The sequence below is a fragment of the Hyperolius riggenbachi genome, chromosome 11 (assembly GCF_040937935.1).
Source record: "Hyperolius riggenbachi isolate aHypRig1 chromosome 11, aHypRig1.pri, whole genome shotgun sequence".
Taxonomy (NCBI): Eukaryota; Metazoa; Chordata; class Amphibia; order Anura; family Hyperoliidae; genus Hyperolius; species Hyperolius riggenbachi.
Genome location: NC_090656.1, coordinates 256,077,827 through 256,100,476, shown reverse-complemented (window position 1 = coordinate 256,100,476; position 22,650 = coordinate 256,077,827). Strand labels below are relative to the sequence as shown.

Sequence of the window (22,650 nt, the reverse complement as noted above, 5' to 3'; positions counted from 1 at the left end):
TTCCGCCTCTGTAGTTTGCAACAGTGCTGTTTCTTTTGTGAAGACAGAAGCAAAGAAAGCATTGAATAACTCTGCCTTACCTTGGTCATCCACTATTGAGTTCCCACCCTCATCCTTTAGGAGTCCTATACAGTCAACCTTTCTTTTTTTAGAGTTGATGTACTTGTAAAACTTTTTTGGGTTAGATTTGATATCCCTAGCGATTTGATTTTCAGCTTCAATCTTTGCCAGCCTAATTTCTTTTTTACAATTTTTATTGCACTCCTTGTAATTGCTTAGTGCAGCCTCGGTCCCCTCCTGTTTTAGGACCTTATAGGCATTCCTTTTCCTCTTCATTTTATCCCTAACCTTTCTATTCATCCATAGAGGCCTTTTTTTATTCCTAGACATTTTGTTTCCATATGGGATATACATACTACAATATTGATTGAGAATAAGTTTAAAAGCTTGCCATTTCCCTTCAGTGTCCTCCCCTTGTAGTACATTATCCCAGTTCACCAAACTTAGTGCCTGCCTAATTTGATTGAACTTTGCTTTTCTAAAATTCATAGTTTTAGTGTTCCCGCTGCCCCGTGGCCTATCAGTCACCAGATCAATTGTTATCATGTTGTGATCACTATTTCCCAAATGTTCTTGAACCTGCACATTTGATACATTATCTGGTCTATTAGAAATGATCCGATCCAGTAACGCATTCCCCCTAGTTGGTTCCGTTACCATTTGAGTCAAGTAATTGTCCTGTAGTGCTGCCAGAAATCGGTTCGGCTTTTTTTTTAAGCGCCAGCAATTTTCAAAATCGCCCTAAAAGCTCTTGTGCAATTATTCCCTATGAGAGTATTCACATATAAGTGGTTCGTTTCCGATCCGCTCACCAAAGCACTGCCTGGACCATTTTTGTGGCGATTTGCCTCAATGGAAAGTAAAGGGAAATCACAAAATGCTTGAAAAAGAGATTTGTATAGAGTTTTGCTGAGCACTTTCATGAATAAGTACATTGTATTTATTAATTTCCGGGTACAAGAGTTCACTTCCTGAATGACGTCAGGAAGTGAAAGAAAAAAAATCCCTCTGCAAAATCACTTAAAGGGGTTCTCTTGCACTTTAAAAAAAAACAAACTGCCACTTACCTGGGGCTTCTATCGGCCCCCTGCAGCTGGAATGTCCTGCGCCGTCCTCCTCCGATCACCCGTTCCCCACCGCCGGCACCGGTGTAATTCTACGTCTAACTAGATGAATACAAATGCGGCTGCACGGCCAAGCATGTGCTCGCTCCTGCACGTGTCAGTGGGAGCTTACTGCGCAGTACGAGGTTTTACTGTACTGCGCCTGCACAGTAAGCTCCTGCTGACGCGGCCACGCAGCCGCACGTCTATTAGTCTAGTTACACGAATTACACCAGTGACGGCGGTGGAGAACGGGTGATCGGAGGAAGACGGCGCGGGACATGACAGCTGCAGGGGGCCAACAGAAGCCCCAGGTAAGTGCCGTTTATTTTTTTTGTTTTTTTTTTTAGTGCAAGAGAACCCCTTTAAGAAAGCGCTTAATACAGTGCAGGGAAAAGCGATTTTAAAAATCTAAAAAAAAAAAATGTTCAGCGCTGGAAAAAGCATTGGCGATTTATAATGTGAACAAGGCCTAAAAGCAAGAAGTATGCCAGGGGAGAGGTAATTACTGAAGCAGGAAATAAACACAGTAACTGAAGCTGGAGTCTTTAAAGAGAATCTTCGACCAAAAATGGAACTTTATCCCAATCAGTAGCTGATACCCCCTTTTACTTGAGAAATCTATTCCTTTTCACATACAGACCACCCCCCTGGCGCTGTATGACTGATATTGTGGTGAAACCCCTCCCACAAGAAACCCGTCCCACACGAAAAGTACATACTTTTTTTGGGGGGGGGGGGGGGGGGCAGTTTCCTGTCTGTGAACCTTGTTGCATTGTGGGAAATAGCTGTTACAGCTGTTTCCAACTGCCAAAAAAGCATGCAGCAGCTACATAACCTGCCAACAGTAAAATGTTCACTGGAGTTCCTCTTTAAAGTGAACCTGAACTAAATGAAAAACAAAAAAACTTACCTGAGGCTTCTACCGGCTTCTGCAGCTGCCCTGTGCTTGTGCCAGGACAAACCGATCCTCTGGTCCGCCACAGCGTCTCACTTTCCTTTCTGGCAACTTAAAGGGGAACTTAAGCCTAAACAAACCTACTGTTATTAAGTTACATTAGTTATGTTAATTAGAATAGATAGGTAATATAATCTTTTACCCACCCTGTTTTAAAAGAACAGGCAAATGTTTGTGATTCATGGGGGCAGCCATCTTTTTGGTTGAAAGGAGGTGACAGGGAGCATGAGACACAGTTCCAACTGTCCTGTGTCCTGATAACCCCTCCCAGCTGCACACACTAGGCTTCAAATGTCAAATTCAAAATGTCAAAAAAAAAAAATTGCACCAAAACAGCAGAACGAGAACCACAACATCAGAAATCCCATCATGCTTTGCACAGCATCAGGGGAAAAAAGCCTGGGCAGTTTTCTTCTGTGCAGCTAAAAATGAGGCTTGTATAAGAGAAACAAAGTTTTGATGCTGTGAAACTGTTAAAGAAACACCAAGCCTTTTCAGTGCTGCTGAGTCGATTTTAAGTCTGGAGGTTCACTTTAATGAGTCGGTGCCCATTGCACCTGCGTCCCCCAATCACGCTCCCGTCGCTGAGAGCATCCTGTGCATCCGCAGTATGAGTTTTCCTTGTACTGCGCATGCGCAGGATGACAGGAGCATGATCGAGGACAGGCACGGCCAGGGCTGTGGAGGCGCCGTGGCCATCGAGTCGTCAGAAGCGAAACTCGCTCGCTGTGGGGGGGGGGGGGGGGGGGGGGGGGGAGGGGGGGTTTGGGGGCAGAGGATCCTCTTTGAGCCTCCGCAGAGAAAGGCCACGCCTTCTAGCTGTTTTTTTTCCTTTGTGGATGGACTGTACTTGCCCAGTCCGGATCCGCTCGCCCCCCAGGCACGCTCAGCCAGAAGAGACTCACACAGAGTGGAATGGGTATAGAGGGTCCCTGTACTGGACTGGGGGGGCTTGATAAGGATCCAGGAAGGTTCTAGAACATCCATATAGGCTACCAGTACTGAGGTAAGTATCGAACCTCCTTTTTTCTTTTTGGTCACTTCAGCTGTATTTTAATTCCTGAATGCTTGTGCCAAGAAAGGCTATAGAATGTTCTCGGCTTAGTCTGTAGTACTTTAAAGTGAACCTAAACTAAAGGAAGTTAAAACTAAGGGCCCATTTCCACTATCGCGAATTCGCATGCAAATTCGCATAGCAATACAAGTGAATGGGACTGTTTCCACTTGTCAGGATTCCTTTGCGTTTTTCTGTGCAGAAAAAATTTGCATGGCAGAGCCATCAGAATTTGCATACCGCTATGCGAATTGCATACAATGTATTTAATAGTAAATTCGCATGCGGTTTGGGTATGCGAATTTTCATGAAAAATCACACCAGCACTGCCATGGTTAAATTCGCATACATCGTCATCCATGCGAATTCGCATGAAAATTTGCATGCGATTTTCCCCCCCCCCCCCCCCCCCCCCCCGCGATGATTCCCACCGCACAAGTGGAAATGCAGCCTCAATGGAAAAAAAAAACGGTTTATCTTTCCTGGGGACTCTACCGGCCTGTTGCAGCCGCTCTGTGCCCGTGCCGGGACAAACCAATCCTCTGGTCCCCCGCAGAGAGCTAGTTTCGTTTCTGGTGTCTCAGCCAGCCAATGGCCACTGCGGCCCTGGCCATGCCTGTCCTCGATCACGCTCCTCTCATTCTGCGCATGCGCATCATGAGAAAATCTCATACTGCGCGTCCACAGGGTGCTCTCCGCTACGGGAGCGCGATCAGGGGCGTAAGTGCAGTGGCCACCGGCTTACTGAGTCAAGTCACCAGAAATGAAAGTGGGGGACTATAGGATTGATTTCTCTCAGCACAAGCACAGGGTGGCTGCAGTGGGCTGGTAGAAGCCCCAGGTAAGTTATTTTTTTTTTTTTTGTTTGTTTATTTGTTTTTCATTTAGTTTAGGTTCACTTTAAAGACTCCAGCTTCAGTTACTGTGTTTATTTCCTGCTCCAGTAATTACTACTTCCCTGGCATACGTCTCGCTTTTACTGAGGGCTACCACGGTACAATACTCTACTGCTTCTTCGCTGGTATGTGTCACCGTGTGACGCAATCAGCCACATGCACAGATAATGTCACATGACCAAACCCATCAGCAGTTTCACACAGTGAGTCATTACCTGACTGGTATTACCGGTCGTGACTAAGCATAACATTGAGGAGAGTACTATATTCTGCATGTTTTTATAATGAAATTGAAAAAATAAGTGTGTGTGATATACAGTGGCTTGCAAGTATTCGGCCCCCTTGAAGTTTTCCACATTTTGTCACATTACTGCCACAAACATGAATCAATTTTATTGGAATTTCACATGAAAGACCAATACAAAGTGGTGTACATGTGAGAAGTGGAACAAAAATCATACATTACAAATTAAAAAACAAACAACAAATAACTGGAAAGTGGGGTGTGCGTAATTATTCAGCCCCCTTTGGTCTGAGTGCTAATGACTAAATAGAGTGCACCTGTGTGTAATCTAATGTCACTACAAATACAGCTGCTCTGTGACAGCCTCAGTGGTTGTCTAAGAGAATATTGGGAGCAACAACACCATGAAGTCCAAAGAACACAACAGACAGGTTAGGGATAAAGTTATTGAGAAACTAAAAGCAAGCTTAGGCTACAAAAAGATTTCCAAAGCCTTGAACATCCCACGGAGCACTGTTCAAGTGATCATTCAAAAATGAAAGGAGTATGGCAGAACTGTAAACCTACCAAGACAAGGCCATCCACCTAAACTCACTGGCTGAACAAGGAGAGCGCTGATCAGAAATGCATTCAAGAGGCCCATGGTGACTCTGGACGAGCTGCAGAGATCTACAGCTCAGGTGGCAGACTCTGGGGGGGGGGGGGGGGGTCTCTTCAGCAGGGACAGGGAAGCTGGTCAGAGTTGATGGGAAGATGGATGGAGCCAAATACAGGGCAATCTTAGAAGAAAACCGCTTGGAATCTGCAAAAGACTTGAGACTGGGGCGGAGGTTCACCTTCCAGCAGGACAACGACCCTAAACATAAAGCCAGGGCAACAATGGAATGGTTTAAAACAAAACATAAGTCATTGTACAGAGGCGCCAGTAGGATAAAAGGTACTAAAAGGTTTAAAATATCAAGGCGGTGGTGGTGGACCAACCAACCTCAAACAGACAAGATGCTGTCAATTGTAAACAACAATAATTTATTCACATACTCCAAGGAACACTGCGACGCGTTTCACGGGTATAGATCCCGCTTCTTCAGGCATTAGACAATAGGAGTATCACACTAAGAAATGACAGAGACAAATACCATGTCAGAGAGCTGCAACTGTATGCTACAAGATGGTAAACAACATTGTAAACATAAGTGTATATTTGTGATAAGGGAAGGAAGCGTATGAGGTAGTCTGGTATAAGGTCTATTGTTCTCTGAGTGAGTGGTAGGAGCTGAAATGATAGTGGCCGCTATTAAGAGTGGATGGATCAAGTGAGGACAATCAACATGACCAGGGGTGATGGGGTCGGGGGGAGAAGAGGAAGGGAGGGAGGGGGGGGGGGGGGCAATGTAGTGGTGGAGATATGGTGAGAGAAAGAAAAAGTATAGAGAGTATGGTAAGAAGGAGGAAGGTTACTCGTCTAGACTTATCAGAGAATAAGGTAATAAAACATATAATGTATCGGTGGATGTGTCTTACCAGCTCAAAGTCCCAGTATGGCTTGGCACCTCTGTGCTTACTAGCCCGCTCTGGACCTTTAAATAGAAATACGTAGGTGCGTGTGTTTAAAACAAAACATATCTTTGTGTTAGAATGGCCCAGTCAAAGTCCCGATCTAAATCCAATCGAGAATCTGTGGCAAGATCTGAAAACTGCTGTTCACAAACGCTGTCCATCTAATGTGACTGAGCTGGAGCTGTTTTGCAAAGAAGAATGGGCAAGGATTTCATTCTCTAGATGTGCAAAGCTGGTAGAGACATACCCTAAAAGACTGGCAGCTGTAATTGCAGCAAAAGGTGGTTCTACAAAGTATTGACTCAGGGGGCCGAATAATTATGCACACCCCACTTTGCATTATTTATTTATTGTAAAAAATGTTTGGAATGATGTATGATTTTCTTTCCACTTCTCACGTGTACACCACTTTGTATTGGTCTTTCATGTGGAATTCCAATAAAATTGATGCATGTTTGTGGCAGTAGTATGACAAAATGTGGAAAACTTTAGGGGGGCTGAATACTTTTGCAACACACACACACGCACACATTAACTATTAGTCAACGATAACATAATTGAACACAACATGCAGTTTTAAATGATAGTTTTTATTATTTAGTGAGAACAAATCCCCAAATCTACATGGCCCTGTGTGAAAAAGTGATTGCCCCCCTTGTTAAAAAATAACTTAACTGTGGTTTATCACACCTGAGTTCAATTTCTGTAGTCACCCCCAGGCCTGATTACTGCCACACCTGTTCTAATCAAGAAATCACCTAAATAGGAGCTATCTGACACAGAGAAGTAGACCAAAAGCACCTCAAAAGCTAGACATCATGCCAAGATCCAAAGAAATTCAGGAACAATTAAGAGCAAAAGTAATTGAGATCTATCAGTCTGGTAAAGGTTATAAAGCCATTTCTAAAGCTTTGGGACTCCAGCGATCCACGATGAGAGCATTTATCCACAAATGGCAAAAACATGGAACAGTAAAGAACCTTCCCAGGAGTGGCCGGCCGACCAAAATTACCACAAGAGCGCAGAGAAAACTCATCCGAGAGGCCACAAAAGACCCCAGGACAACATCTAAAGAACTGCAGGCCTCACTTGCCTCAATTAAGGTCAGTGTTCACGACTCCACCATAAGAAAGAGACTGGGCAAAAACGGTCTGCATGGCAGATATCCAAGGCACAAACCACTTTTAAAAAAGAACATTGAGCTCGTCTCAATTTTGCTAAAAAAAACATCTCAATGATTGCCAAGACTTTGGGGAAAATACCTTGTGGACCGACGAGACAAAAGTTGAACTTTTTGGAAGGTGCGTGTCCCATTACATCTGGCGTAGAAGTAACACAGCATTTCAGCAAAAGAACATCATACCAACAGTAAAATGTGGTGGTAGTGTGATGGTCTGGGGTTGTTTTGCTGCTTCAGGACCTGGAAGGCTTGCTGTGATAGATGGAACCATGAATTCTACTGTCTAGCAAAAAATCCTGAAGGAGAATGTCCGGCCATCTGTTCGTCAACTCAAGCTGAATCGATCTTGGGTGCTGCCGCAGGACAATGACCCAAAACACACCAGCAAATCCACTTCTGAATGGCTGAAGAAAAACAAAATGAAGACTTTGTAGTGGCCTAGTCAAAGTCCTGACCTGAATCCTATTGAGATGTTGTGGCATGACCTTGAAAAGGCGGTTCATGCTAGAAAACCCTCAAATAAAGCTGAATTACAACAATTCTGCAAAGATGAGTGGGCCAAAATTCCTCCAGAGTGCTGTAAAAGACTCGTTGCAAGTTATCGCAAATGCTTGATTGCAGTTATTGCTGCTAAGGGTGGCCCAACCAGTTATTAGGTTCAGGGGGCAATTTCTTTTTCACACAGGGCCATGTAGGTTTTGAGTTTTTTTTCTTACTAAATAATAACCATCATTTAAAACTGCATTTTATGTTCAATTATGTTATCTTTGACTAATAGTTAACGTTTTTTGATGAGCAGAAACATTTAAGTGTGACAAACATGCAAAAGAATAAGAAATCAGGAAGGGGGCAAATCCTCTGCTCCTGGCCCCCTCCTTAAAGAGAACCTGAACTGAAAATAAAAAGTCCAAATAACCATACACCGTTCATACTTGCCTTCTGTGTAGTCTACTACTCAATCTCTTTCTCCTCTCCTGCATCCCATTTGTCCACTATTATCAATGGATTTCTCCGTCCTCCATTGTAAAAATGGCCATTACCCCTCTACAGCTTCTAGGTCAGCACACTGTTATACTGTAATATCACCCACTTAAAGATAGCCTAAAGTCAAAAAAAAAAATGAGATTAACTCACCTGGGGCTTCCCTCAGCCCCCTGCAGACGATCAGTGCCCTCGCAGCTCCGCTCCGATGGCCCAGGACCCGCCAGCGAACACTTCCGGTTTGGCCGTCGCCGGCCGACAGGCATGGGAACGCGAGTGATGCCTTGCCTGTCCATGACCATGCCTGTCGGCCGGTGACGGCGAAACCGGAAGTCGTTGCCGGCGGGTCCAGAAGCATCGGACCGGAGCTGCGAGGGCACCGATCGTCTGCAGGGGGCTGAGGGAAGCCCCAGGTGAGTTAATCTCTTTTTTTTTTTTTTTTTTTTTTGTCTTTAGGTACACTTTAAGCCATAGGGACACATGGAGATTACCTTGCACATTTAGTTGTAACTGACAGCTGCTGATTATATAACTGACAGCAACTGTTATATTTCAGTTCTGCCAAAATGTTGTCAGAACTGGAAGGGATCATTGTAAGAAGAAAATGGTGCGCTTCTGAGAGGAACTGACAGCGAGGTAAGTATGTAATATTCATTTGCAGCTACGTCGTGTGTTTATTTTAAATAATTTTACTCGCTTCAGGTTCCCTTTAAGGCCTGGAACCCACTACAAAGCGCTATCGCTAATTGCAATTGCCAGAGTTTTTAATGAGCGTTTTGTAAGCTATTTCATGAGCGTTTTCTGGCGATTTCGGTAGCGATTTTAAAAAGTGTAAGCGTTTTGCCAGCGATTGTGTAGCAAATAGTTTTTATTTCTGATTGGTCCTTTTAATTAATTTTATTTTTTTTTACAGTGTGCAGTAATTTAAAAACGCCAGCAAATCGCACTGTGTAGGTTTTGACAAATGATTATGCCAGCGTTTATATACTTTACATTGCAGAAACGCTAATCGCTAAAAATGCTGCATGTTCTGCGTTTGCAATTTTGGATATCGTAATTGTTCCAGTGGTATTTGGCCCATCCATTAACATTAGCTGAGCGTTTGGGGAAATCGCTAGCATTTTGAAAACCTCCCTAAACGCTCACAAAATTGAAACCCTAAACTCTGGATCCCCTGCTGCTTGGGCCCTGCATAATTCATACCGCAGATCAACGGTGAAGGCAGTTAATGTAGTCTAGCAAACACCGCCATGTGCAGGAAGTGATCTGTGTGTAGGACAGCGCTGTTATAGATTAGCTGTCGGCAGAGCTGATCTGCAGTGTGTATTATGTAAGGCATTAGCAGCAGGGGGATCCGGACTTTCTTAAGGAGGGGTCGGGAGCAGCAGGAGAGGGAGGGGGAGCAGGTGTCCAGCGCCAGCTTTGCCCCCACCTTTTCCTTTTGTGCACAAGTAATATTATCTGTCTACAAATTCCCAAAGTACAGATTATCTGCTCTGAAAGCTTTACTGCTTAGCTGCTGTATTTATATATTACAATCTGTCAAGTGATCACTTCTCAGCTCTCTCTGCTTATCGGCTCAGTTTCGGCAGTTTGCTAATGTTTGCTAAATGTATCTGACAAAGGAATGTAAACAAAAGATAATGTTATCACCTCCTCGGATGTGGCCAGAAGCTTTTCACTAAAGCAAGGAACTTTCCACTGAAGAACAAAGTGCTGTGTTTAACTGTTTAAATGCTGTTCTGTTACAACTTTTTTTTGTGGTAGTAGATTCTATGATGTAAATAATCCTTTTAGAGCAAGGGGGAAATGCTAAGTTTCAAATCACTTTAAATAACGAGCTGCAAGGAACAATGTGAAAAGCATAGGTGTACTGGCATTTACGGATGGCAGAAGATATGGTGGCCCTCACCATTTCAAGCCTGAATGTGACTTTCACTTTTTATTTTTTTAGCCCAAATCCACAATCCTTGGTCTGATCAAAGAGATGGTGTCAAAGTTTGAGGAGGAGCTTCCACTGTATTCTCTCTCTGCCGCCGAGGTGGACAGACAGAGGGAGTTGCTGTCTTACATCTCTAAGGTCACTGACGGTAAGACTAACTTTCCATGAGATGTCAGCCATCTTCTTGTCAAACCTATTATGACTGTGCCTAAAAAACACTTGACTCCTTCCTAACACGACCTCATAATCTCCTGCATGGATTATTGTCCTATGCTCTTACCTGGGGCTCCTAATAACAAAATTCTCGCTTCTGCTGCCCATCAAGAATGCTGCAGCTAAGCAGAGGATAGTGAGAAACTATCCTTTTCACTACTCTTTATGTGCTGCTCCTCTCTGCCAATCCCTACACTGGCTCCACATGTGCTGCTCCTCTCTGCCAATCCCTACACTGGCTCCACATGTGCTGCTCCTCTCTGCCAGTCTCTACACTGGCTCCTTCCACCACTCCTCATGTGCTACTCCTCTCTGCCAATCTCTACACTTGCTCCTCCCACCACTCCTCATGTGCTACTCCTCTCTGCAGATCTCTACAGTTGATCCTTCCACCACTTCTCATCTGCTGCTCATCTCTGCAAATCTCTACAGTTGATCCTTCCACCACTTCTCATCTGCTGCTCATCTCTGCAAATCTCTCGTATGGCACCCTCATCACTATCCCACAACTATCGCCCTTAACCTAAATTATGCTTGTACTCTTGGATTATGTACTGGTAAGGCTGTTGGCTTTGGTGTAGGTTTTTAGCGTTAGACCCGGGGGTTCGAATCCCAGATCAAGCCAGTAGGTTAAACAGGAGTCTTTGGGCAAGATTCCCTAAGGATCCTGGTCGCCCGTGGAGTGCACCCTAAGTGGCTGCATCTCTGAAGTGGTTTGATTCAGCCTGGAGAAAAGCGTGATATCTATTTATAAATGTTCTGTGTCTTGTTTACTTTTATGTTGAAATAAGAATGTTTCCTGTGCTGCAATAGATAAACCACATCATAATAACTCCTAACAACAAACTTGTTTTCTTATTGGGTGTACATTTATTTTCTATGTGAGCCTAAAGCTGGGCATACATGGCCCAGATTCTTCTTATCAATCGAGCCGCTGATGGCTCGATTGATCATTTCCGACATGTCCGATCACCGAGTGTATCGATTCCTGGCCTGATCCCCGCAGGCGATCAGACAATAGGCAAAAACGAAGCACTGATAAGCGCTGAGAAGGAAGTGCCCGCGGGGACGAGCGATTGGATCGTTCAGAAACAGCCTTATCAGTCTGCAGACAGACTGTACACACGCATTACTGTCGGGAGAACGACCGCCCAGGGTCGTTCTCTTTAGTAGTGCGTGTGTACGCACCTTTAGTGAATGATTTGATTTTCGATCAGATTATTCTGATATTGCACCATGACTGGGCATCTATAGTCTTTAACTATTTCTGTCCCTAATGCTATATACTTTTTAGTATTTTTCCAAACAATTTAATTATAATGTATTTTAGCATTTAGGTGTTTATACTTCTTTTTGCAGGAGTCGCCAGCGTAGAAGTAAGTACTCCGAGCCGAGGCAAAGTCGCAGTCATAGGAGGGGGAGATTTGGCTCTGGCCTGTTTACTAGCGATATCTGCTAAGGTAAATACAAATCCTACTTAAAGGATACCAAAGCTGAAAGGCTGTGATAAAAATGGAAGATGCAGTGCTTGGGGGGTTAAAAGTCGATACTTACCGCACCTCTCGTTCCTCGCAGTCAGCCGCCGGTCTTCTCCTATACCTCCCAGTGTCCTGGCGATTTGGCTGACCTTTAACCCTCCTGGCGGTACGCAGTTTCTGAGGCTGCGTCCGCGGGAGGGATTTTTGTTTTAGCCTTTGTAGCTAGCACTAGGCTAGCTACCATTGTCCCCCAAGTCCCCCCGCACCTTTCTGATCCCCCCCCCCCAATCGCCACCCCTATACGTTACCTAGCCGCTATCCCGCGAGAGCCGCAGCCTCCCCAACGAGCTTCAGTCGTCACTATGGCGACAATCAGACATGACATCATGCGCAATCCCGATCCTCCCCATAGCGAAGCCTAGAGCTGATTGGAGAGGCTGCGCCATCGCGGGATCGTGGGGGTACATATAACGGCGGCGATCGGGGGCAATTAAAAAAGAGCAGAGGGACTTGGGGGACAATGGTAGCTAGCGAAGCTAGGAATCTGCATTTTGTAATTTCTGTTTGTCGTTTGTCACTTTTTGGGGCCCTACAGAAATACTCAGACCTGCCTACATGGCACAAACAAACATAATGCCACAGTTAGAAAAATAATCTTTTTTTTTTTAAGTGTTTGATGTGAACATTAACTTAAGCTCATGATCTAAATCTACTTGAATGTATGCATTGCACAGCTGCTATGTGATTGGCGGATAAGATATATGAATGAGCAGGTGTAGGGCTGTAGAGAGCAGTAGGTTGTATGTAGTCGGCAGTGTTGTTTTTTGAGCCTGTGTAAGAGCGGCATCTTGTGGCCAACAAGTGAATTGCAGGAGTGGTTGGCTTTCATGGAGATGTACAGCAGATAGTCTGTATTCATACAATTGAGAATTGTCTGCAACTCCACCATAAACAGACCTCTCCAGAAGCCTCTACGGATAAGCAAATAAGAATCCATACATTGTAAAAGTCTATTCTTTGTTTGTTTTTTTAATTGGGTTATTTATAACCAGGTCAACACTTCCAGCTAGGGACGGTCAGTGGCATGCAAATATTTCTGGAAAATTTCTTGCAAATTGTACTGCGCTTGGAACTTGACCAGTCAAAATCATCAAGTGCACTTTGGCCCAATTCCAAACCGCAATTTGCATGCAAATTATAATTCTTAATTTCAGTTTGATCATCTCTACTGTTTACACTCAAATTGTCCTTTTAACCCTTTAGCAGCCAATTTTATTTACAGGCTTGCAAGTGCTCCAGGCCAAATTATTTTAGCGCTTTTTTTATTATTTGTTACATTTCCCTGCTTCTAATTAGTACTGCTGTAATGTGCATTTACCACTTGTCATTAGGGGCAGTGTGAGACAATAGCAGAGAACTTCTGCTTTCAGTTTCTATATTTTCTGCTAGCAGAGAGAGATCAAAGCATTCCAGGAATTTACAGCACAAGTTCTGCCGACTGAAGTCAAAATAGTGCACTTATCTCAAACGAGATAACTATTGAAGTTGCTAATTAGTTAAATTAAACCTGTAAGATCTGCACACACTTACCTCGGTAGAGGAAAGCCCATGGATCCTACAGAAACTTCCCACATCGTCCTCCCGACCACCAATCCAGAGCTGGAACCTCTGGAAGTTCGCAGCCGCACTCCCGCCTGCGCAGTGGCACAGAGTATCTTATACTGAGCGGAAATGGCAGAGCCTGAGAGGTGCGAGGCCTCCTGTGCAGTGTCGCCACCATCGTTCACAGATGGCTGCGCAGCCGTGTGCACCACTTAAAGCCCTTGTCAATAAGATTCAGGGCAACCCAGTGGTGGTGAATTGGAGACGAGGGGGGCTACCAGGGTAAATACTCATTTAGGGCACTTTTTTCTGAGACAGGTATAAAGGGCTCCGGACATTTGGCGCCACCATACGCTGTAATGGAAATTATGGCTAAAGCGGCGCTCAGAGGGTAATTTGGGTGCTGGCAAAAGACTGTGCCCACAGTACGAAAAAAAATGGCGTTATTCAGCTGCCGGCAATAGCTGGCGGATGGATTGCATCTTTCCCCTGAGTCCATGGCGGGGAGGAATAATAATCTATGCTACAGGGCAGGGGAATAGTAATCTACAGTCCTGGTCAAAAGTTTTGAGACTGTCAAACATTTTGGAAATTAGAAAAGTTGGTGCTTAAGTTTTTATAATAGCAATTTGCATGTACTCCAGAAGGTTATGAAGAGTGTTCAGATGAATTGCATAGTCCTTCTTTGCCATGAAAATGAACTGAATCCCCCGAAAAAAAACTTTTCCACTGCATTTCATTGCTGTCATTAAAGGATCTGCTGAGATCATTTCAGGAATCGTCTTGTTAACTCAGGTGAGAATGTTGACGAGCACAAGGCTGGAGATCATTATGTCAGGCTGATTGGGTTAGAATGGCAGACTTGACATGTTAAAAGGAGGGTGATGCTTGAAATCATTGATCTTCCATTGTTAACCATGGTGACCAGCAAAGAAATGCATGCAGCCATCATTGCGTTGCATAAAAATGGCTTCACAGGCAAGGATATTGTGGCTACTAAGATTGCACCTAAATCAACAATTTATAGGATCATCAAGAACTTCAAGGAAAGAGGTTTAATTCTTGTTAAGAAGGCTTCAGGGCGTCCAAGAAAGTCCAGCAAGTGCCAGGATTGTCTTCTACAGAGGAGTCTGCTGCGTGATTGAAGTGCAATTAGTGCAGAGGTTGCTCAGGAATAGCAACAGGCAGGTGTGAGCGCATCTGCATGTACAGTGAGGCCAAGACTTTTGGAAGATGGCCTGGTCACAAGAAGGGCAGCAAAGAAGCCACTTCTTTCCCAAAAAACCATCAGGGACAGATTGATCTTCTGCAGAAAGTATAGTGAATGGACTGCTGAGGACTGGGGCAAAGTCATATTCTCCGATGAAGCCCCTTTCCGATTGTTTGGGGCATCTGGAAAAAGGCTGGTCAGGAGAAGAAAAGGTGAGCGCTACCATCAGTCCTGTGTCTTGCCAACAGTAAAGCATCCCGAGACCATTCATGTGTGGGGTTGCTTCTCATCCAAGGGAGTGGGCTGTCTCACAGTTTTGCCAAAAAACACAGCTATGAATAAAGAATGGTACCAAAACACCCTCCAACAGCAACTTCTTCCAACAACAGTTTGGTGAAGAACAATACATTTTCCAGCACGATGGAGCACCGTGCCATAAGGCAAAAGTGATAACTAAGTGACTCGGGGACCAAAACGTTGAAATTTGGGTCCATGGCTTGGAAACTCTCCAGATCCCATTAAGAAGTTGTGGTCATTCCTCAAGAGGCGAGTGGACAAACAAAAACCAACGAACTCTGAGAAACTCAAAGAAGTGATTATGAAAGAATGGGTTATCATTCAGGATTTGGCCCAGAAGTTGATTGAGAGCATGCCCAGTCGAATTGCAGAAGTCCTGAAAAAGAAGGGCCAACACTGCAAATACTGACTCTTTGCATAAATCTCATGTTATTGTCAATAAAAGCCTTTGAAACGTATGAAGTGCTTATAATTATATTTCAGTACATCACATAAACAATTGAAACAAAGATCTGAAAGCAGTTTAGCAGCAAACTTTGTGGAAACTAATATTTTTGACAGCCTCAAAACTTTTGGCCAAGACTGTACGCTGCTGGGAAATTTGGAATAGCAGGGTGAGCTGTTTTTTTGGCTTCACCTTGCGCCCACATTTTTCGGCTCCCTTTTTACATAAATGCCTTTATTTCCAATTCAGGTACACTTTAAGACTACTATGTTTGTAGATTGTATTGAAAAAAAATATAGTGGGGATCTTTTTTTTTTTTTATCTTGTGCTTTAATCTCCCTAAAGTGGCGCTCTGCAGCTTCGTTTACTTGGACAGAGTTTTTGATGTTTGGCAGCTCGTTGCGGTTGGGTGTCCACTGTGAATCAGGCCATAAACGATGCACCTTGGGGGGCGGTTCTCAGTAGCAGCATGAATCCCCCTCTGGTTGTGAATCCTGCTTATTCCTCAGGACTTGTTGTTGTTTGTCTAGAGGGCGGCCGACAAACTGGTGCTCCTGGACATCAGTGATGGTGGATCTAAAGGAGGAGGAGCCATGGACCTGGACATCTTCTGTATCCCGAATTTGCAAGTCAGCAAAGGTAAAGATGAAGGGGGGGGGGGGTGTGTTGGGGCTTGCTTCTGCTTGTTGCTCGTGTATCATTTATGTTATCATTTGATACTGTATTTAAAGGGAACCATAAGTGACATGAGATAGACATGTGTATGCACAGTAGCAAGCAATCATGTGCCGTGTTCTTTTTATTTTGTTTCTCTGCCTGAAAGAATTTCCATTTAGCCATGCAACTGACAGTTTCTCTCCAGTTGGGATGCATTTGGATTGTAGCTTAAATGTAAAGGAAAAAAGGGGGGCTGGGGAGCGTATGTCATAAATCACAAAAAAATCAAAAACTAAAGTGAAAAATTACAAAATTTATTAATATTATAATTAAGCATATTAAAAAGCACCAATGTAAACTGCCAAGAGACAACGCTCAGCAACCAATCAAACATCAAACACACCGCTGCCTAAGACCACCTAATGTGATCAGGGATCCCAAACATCATGTAAAAAATAGGCCTAGGCAAACACAGTGCATCAAAAATGGAGACAATGGGAAAGTAGCAGTTTGGCAGGCCGGCACAGATGACAGGGGCAAAGTAGGTCAGTATATTCAGCAAAGACCAGGAAGCCAATATAGCATCTGCAGACAAACTGTTCAATGAAGCAGCATAGCCAGCATGGACAGATGAAATGCAAGTTTCAGCAAGCACAAATCAGAAAAGTGGCATAGAGCATAAGCAATACTATACCCGATCCTGGTACAGCAATGCGGAGTCCAGTTAGCTCCTGACGGCTGTCTGGTCTCTCAACCCCATGTGTAGAAGCCCAAGGCTGGGGGAGTGACTTTTAGTTGGTAGAGGAATCCAGTCCAGTGTGCTGGTGTAGCAGGCTATGATGGTCAGAGCAGAGTCCCATGTAGGCAGGAAGCCAATGGCCATCCAAGTGGAGATCGTGGAGATGCCTCAGGCCAGCAGAGGGTGGATGCGGAGAGTGGAAGGGCAGCGGGACAGAGGCAGACAGGTGCTAGCACCACGCCGGCAGCCCTGACATGTTTCGCCGGGTCTACCGGCTTTTTCGAAGGGAGGCGTGGCTGGAGTCATGTGCTGCCCGAAGCTCCTTATAGGGCAGCGTCATCAGTCACGTGCGCGCACGCATGCGTAATTACGTACGCGTCAAGCAACGCGCACGCGTACGCATGCGCACTAACGTCCGCAACGGACACACAGCTCAGCCTCGCCCCCAACAATAGCCCAATCAACAAGCCAGCCAAAGTGGGTCGGCCTGATGCGTGATGATGACAAACACAGGTGAGAGGGCAAAGTGGGGGCAGAGAAGAAAGGGCTGTGGGGCAGCGCATGAGTATACAAAAAATGTAACAGTAGGATTGTAGCTTCCGATAACTGGTAGGGAATTTAAAAAAAAAACTTTCCTTGCAGAGAACTGGGCTTCTTTGAGCTGGGGATAGATACAAAAAAAAGGGCAACAGTTCATATATTTTAGCTTGCTGAGACATGGGACAGACTTTGTCAATGAGCTGAGAGAAAACAACAATTTTAGATAACTCTAGCCTCAAAACTCAGCATGAGTTTGATGATAGATACAATTGTTTACCTTATCACTCTATTTTTACTTAAGATCTCAGAAAATATCTTAAGGTGAACCTTATTAACACTACCGTTCAAGGCCAGATTGCTTTTTTTTGCTTCCCTTGTTACAAAAGGCCAATAAGCCTAGTATAGGGCATAGGTAATTTTGAAGACTATACCGCAAATATTGCCCGCATAGCTGTAAACATGTCTCCAGTTTCTGGATACATACTTGTCTATCAGTTTTCTGCATGCGTTTTTCTGACAGTGCTGCGTTGATGTCAGTTTTTTTCTACTACACGTGCAAAACACATTAAAGAGAATCTGTATTGTTAAAATCGCACTAAAGTAAACATACCAGTGCGTTAGGGGACATCTCCTATTACCCTCTGTCACAATTTCGCCGCTCCCCGTCGCATTAAAAGTGGTTAAAAACAGTTTTAAAAAGTTTGTTTGTAAACAAACAAAATGGCCACCAAAACAGGAAGTAGGTTGATGTACACATAGAAAATACATCAATACACAAGCAGGCTGTATACAGCCTTCCTTTTTAATCTCAATAGATCATTTGTGTGTTTCTTTCCCCCTGCAGCTATCTTCCACTGAAGTGTCAGGCTGTTTCTTTCTGCAGAGTGCAGACAGCTCTGCCTGTATGTAATTCTTCAGTATGTGAAAGCCCAGCCATCTCAGAGGAGGATTTATCCAGCTTGTAAAAGATAATAGAGCAGAGAGAAGCTGCACTAATCTAAATAACACACAGGCAGTGTGCAGAGAGGGGCCTGGAGGGGGGAGATGCATCACAGAACCAAAACACTGAAGAACTTGGCAGCCTTCCAGACACAGGCTGACAAGTCTGACAAGAGAGAGATAAGTTGATTTATTACAGAGATGGTGATAGTAGAACGTGCTGCAGTAAGCCAGAGCACATTAGAATAGATTTTGGAACTTGTAGGATGGAAGAAAACCGGATTAAATTTTTGTTACGGAGTCTCTTTAAAGAGTGAACTAGCCTATTGATTTTTATTGGCTCTCAGTTTTCCTAAACAGAAAACGCACAGAAAAACATACAGCCTAATGCTAAATACTCGCCTAATGATGGATCGGGGAACCTCACAGTGACGCCTCCGGACCCCGATCCATCTTCCTGCTCGCGGGGACACACGACGAGCGCAAACAAGATTTTGAAGCTTGCAGCACTTTGCACGGGAGTTGTCAGGGATCTTAAAGAACCGATCAGCTATGACATTTGTTATTGCTGCGCATCGCAAAGTGTTGTTCGCCCAATCGAGCGCCTGTACTCGCATTGTGAGATCCTGGAAATGATCGCTCGTCGTTTAAAAAATTGCCAGTTGTTGGAAGAATCGTGGACAAAATCATGAGGTGGGTATGGGGCTTTTGTATTCTCCAAAGATGTGGAGGGCTTCCTGTACCATTTGGTTAATTCACTGCTATATAGTAGCCCTCCAGAGGAGCCAAACCAGTTCCCAGACTTTTACCCCTATTGACCTGGGGTTTGGGTTTAGTTTCTGGTGGGATAGCTATGGTAGTGTTAGAGCCTTGTTTTTACACAGGACTCCCTCTGCTGGCTTTGAGTGGGAAACTTGAAGTATTGCCATGTGTAAATTTTATTTTATTTATTTATTTTTTTACATTATCTGATTTTTTTATTTTTTTTTTTCAAATCTAATCCTTAGCGCTGAATACTATAATTCTGTAGTAATCACTCTACAAAAACTTTTTCAGATGTGTTTTTATTGTGTTTTTTAGACTTGTCTACGGCCTCTGGCTCTAAAGCCATCATTGTGACAGTGAATGCCTGGAGCAGTTCGCGGTCGTACTTGGAGGTTCTGCAGAGTAACGTGGAACTGTTACGTGGTATTGTGCCGACACTGGCCTATCACTGCCCAGACAGTGTGCTCATCATCGCCTCCCAGCCTGGTAAGGAGAAACTTCTTGGCCATGCTCCTTAAAGAGACACTGAAGCGAAAAAAATAATTATGAAATTATGATTTGTATGTGTAGTACAGCTAAGAAATAAAACATTAAGATCAGATACATCAGTCTAATTGTTTCCAGTACAGGAAGAGTTAAGAAACTCCAGTTGTTATCTCTATGCAAACAAGCCATTAAGCTCTGTGGAGAGGGCTGTTATCTGACTTTTATTATCTCAACTGTTTTCTTTTTCGCTGCCAGAGGAGAGGTCATTAGTTCAGACTGCTCTGAAAGATTCATTTTGAATGCTGAATGTTGTGTAATCCGCCCATATTATAGAATGATGCAATGTTAGAAAAAACACTATATACCTGAAAATAAAAATATGAGAATATTTTCTTTGCTACTAATCTTCTAGTAATTATTCCTAGTACACAACCAATTCATTATATCATATTTTTTTTTTTTCGCTTCAGTGTCTCTTTAACAGGGTTATTGTGTCCTTGGTCCACAGGGATCAATCTGGCTTTATCCCGGGGAAAGGAGGTGATCTCAACCTACGGAGACTTATGTTGAATTTGTCCACTTGGTATGTCAATGCCGGCTCTAAAGTCATCGCCTCCCTTGATGCCAAAAAGGCATTTGACACTGTCAAGTGGACATACCTCTGGGAGGTCCTCAAGAAATGTTGCTTTGGAGACAAATTCATTGCATGCATTCAAGCTCTTTATTGCATTCACAAAGCCAGAGTGGGGGCAGGTGGCAGGATCTCCCCCTTTCTTTTCCTTGGGACGGGTTACCCGTCAGGGGTGCCCTCTCTCCCTTGCGCTCTTGGCATTGGTGATGGAGCCCCTAAGAGCCAGCATGGACATCATTGGTCTTCACATCTCCGGGTTGGAGGAGAAGGTATATGCCGATGATTTTTTATTATTATACTTGGCTGACCCATATTCATTCTTGATGGCCGCCCTTGATTTGATCTCTGGGTTTGAATATTATCTGGTCTAAATCACTGCTTCTACCTTTAGACCCCCCCCCCCCCTCTTTGACCACCCCACTGCAGATTGTGAGTCAACTTAAGTACCTCAGAGTGGAGGTATCCTCACAGGCCACATCATATTATGAGTTGAATCTTATGCTTCTAAAGGACCATATCAAAACTTAAATTAAGAGCTTGGGATACTCTTCCCTTATCTCTTATTGGTCTGACCAGTTTGATCAATATGTGCATCCTGTCTAAATTCGACATGTCCGATCGGGATTCGATTCGATTTGATTGTGTGGTCGAATGTCATTACAAAGCAATGGCAGATCGATTACACTACTGATCGAATCCCGATCGGGCATGTCGGATTTAATCGGGTTTAAAATAGAATAGCGATCGAATCGCACAAAAAATTGTATCGTGTAGATGGGGCTTAAAGTGGATCCGAGATGAACGTTTACTCATTGCATAATTGTGTCCCTTTCCTATAGTATATAGGGCATTCCTCAAGCCAAATACTTTTTTGTTTTAATATTCTAATTCCCTATAAACTAAACAAGCCTCGTCCACAAATTTTCAGAGTGCCTTGGATTTTCGGACAGTAGCAAGGGCTCATGGGAGCTCAGTCTGGGCAGGAGGAGGGGGAGGTATTACTAGCCAGAGATTTCAGAGGCAGAGTGCTGAAGATGCAGATAAGATTGCCTGTGTGTAATGTTTACAAACAACATGGCTGCTGTCGTAACACGAACAAATAATCATAAATTGTTGAAGCTGTTTGCAGCTAGATATGCTGTGTAAACTATCTAAACTTTAGATAAGATATATAGACGAGTTACTTGTTATAGTTAGTTTTTCATCTCGGATCCGCTTTAAAGGGAGCCAGAGACGAAGCACCCTCATGTATTTTACCATATATATCAGTGTGAACATTAAACACCTACCTTGCTTTCTGTTTAATTCTGCACTGCACAGCTTGCTTCTAATCAGCCCTGATAAAATCCCTGACTGAGCATTCAGTCTGGCTTTGCTCAGGAATATTTATAGCTCAGTCTGTGTTCTCTTATGTCTTTTCAAGTCCAAGCCTGCCCCCTGCTGGCTCTGCTCGGGAATCATTATAGCTGAGTCATTATAGCAAAGCCAGACTGAATGCTTAGTCTGGGATTTTATCAGGGCTGATAACAAGCAGGCTGAGCAGTGAAGGATGAAACAGAAAGCAGGGTAGGTGTTTTCTCTAATGTTCCCACTGATCTATATGGTAAAATACATGAGGGTGCTTTGTCTCTGGTTCACTTTAAGCTTTTGTATCTTTTTTGGAATACCCTGATGCTCCTGCCGGCCTGCTTCCGTTTTAAATAGGATGGTTGGTCTTTTTATTTGAGGGCCGTTTACTCGGCGTATAGCGTTGGCTAATCTGCAACTTCCTGTAGATAAGGGAGGCTATCACTCTTCCCTACTTCAGGCTCTATTACTGGGTAGCGGTACTTCAGACGGTATATTGGTGGCTCTCACATTCTGCCTATGATCCCGCCAAGGGACTAGAGGCTTCCATACTTGGCTCCAACCTGGCATTGTCTGCGCTCCCATTCCGAGGTCCTAACGTGTTGCCCTCCCTGACGCTGCTGTTGAAAAGTACTACTCAGTTATGGGTGATGGTTGATTACTCCGTATCTGATGTTAACCAACGGTGAACGCTGTTAAAACAGCGCAGGAGATTTTGGCGCAGAAGTCACCACTATAGGATGTAATAGGTATTACGGCTATAACGCACTCAGTGAGTAATTTGGGCTCTGTCAAAAGACGGAGGTCAAATTACTTAAAATGCTGTAAATCGGCTGCCAGCAATGGCTGGGAGCAAATTACATCATTCGCCCACCATCAACCACGACCTGGAGAGGGAATAGTAATTAGCCGCCGGGACTTGTGCAGAAGCAGGGTAGGCCATATATCGGCTTTATCCTGCGCCCAAATCTTCCAGAGGTCGATTCATAGGTATGCATGCAATGTTCCCCACATACCCCCCTCTGGAATAATGCTAGTCTTAAAGAATTCACATCTTTTCCTGACCCCTCTTTCTGGGCAGATAGTGGGATCTTTAAGCTTCAGGGTATAGTGGGACGTGATGACTTGCTCTCATTCAGTGCATTCAAGGCTCAGTACTTCCTCCCTAATTTAGGTACCTCCAACAGCACTGTCTATGCTCCCCAATTTTGACTTCACCCGGTGGTGCTCCAATCCAATGCAGCTGAGATGTCAATGATGCAATCTGGGCTAACGGATGTCCCATCTCAGCTGTATGCCCTATTGCTCGCACACATGACTGCCCCA

At 44.1% G+C, this 22,650-nt stretch overlaps 1 protein-coding gene across 1 annotated transcript in view; it reads left to right on the top strand.

Moving 5' to 3' along the window:
* The window catches only part of UEVLD (UEV and lactate/malate dehyrogenase domains), a 60,540-nt gene that overhangs the window by 22,727 nt on the left and 15,163 nt on the right, over positions 1-22,650 (top strand). The window contains exons 5-8 of the mRNA XM_068261754.1: positions 9,988-10,123; positions 11,548-11,648; positions 15,751-15,859; positions 19,176-19,346. Coding sequence (XP_068117855.1) covers positions 9,988-10,123; positions 11,548-11,648; positions 15,751-15,859; positions 19,176-19,346 — 517 coding nt within the window. The remainder of the gene's footprint in view (positions 1-9,987; positions 10,124-11,547; positions 11,649-15,750; positions 15,860-19,175; positions 19,347-22,650) is intronic.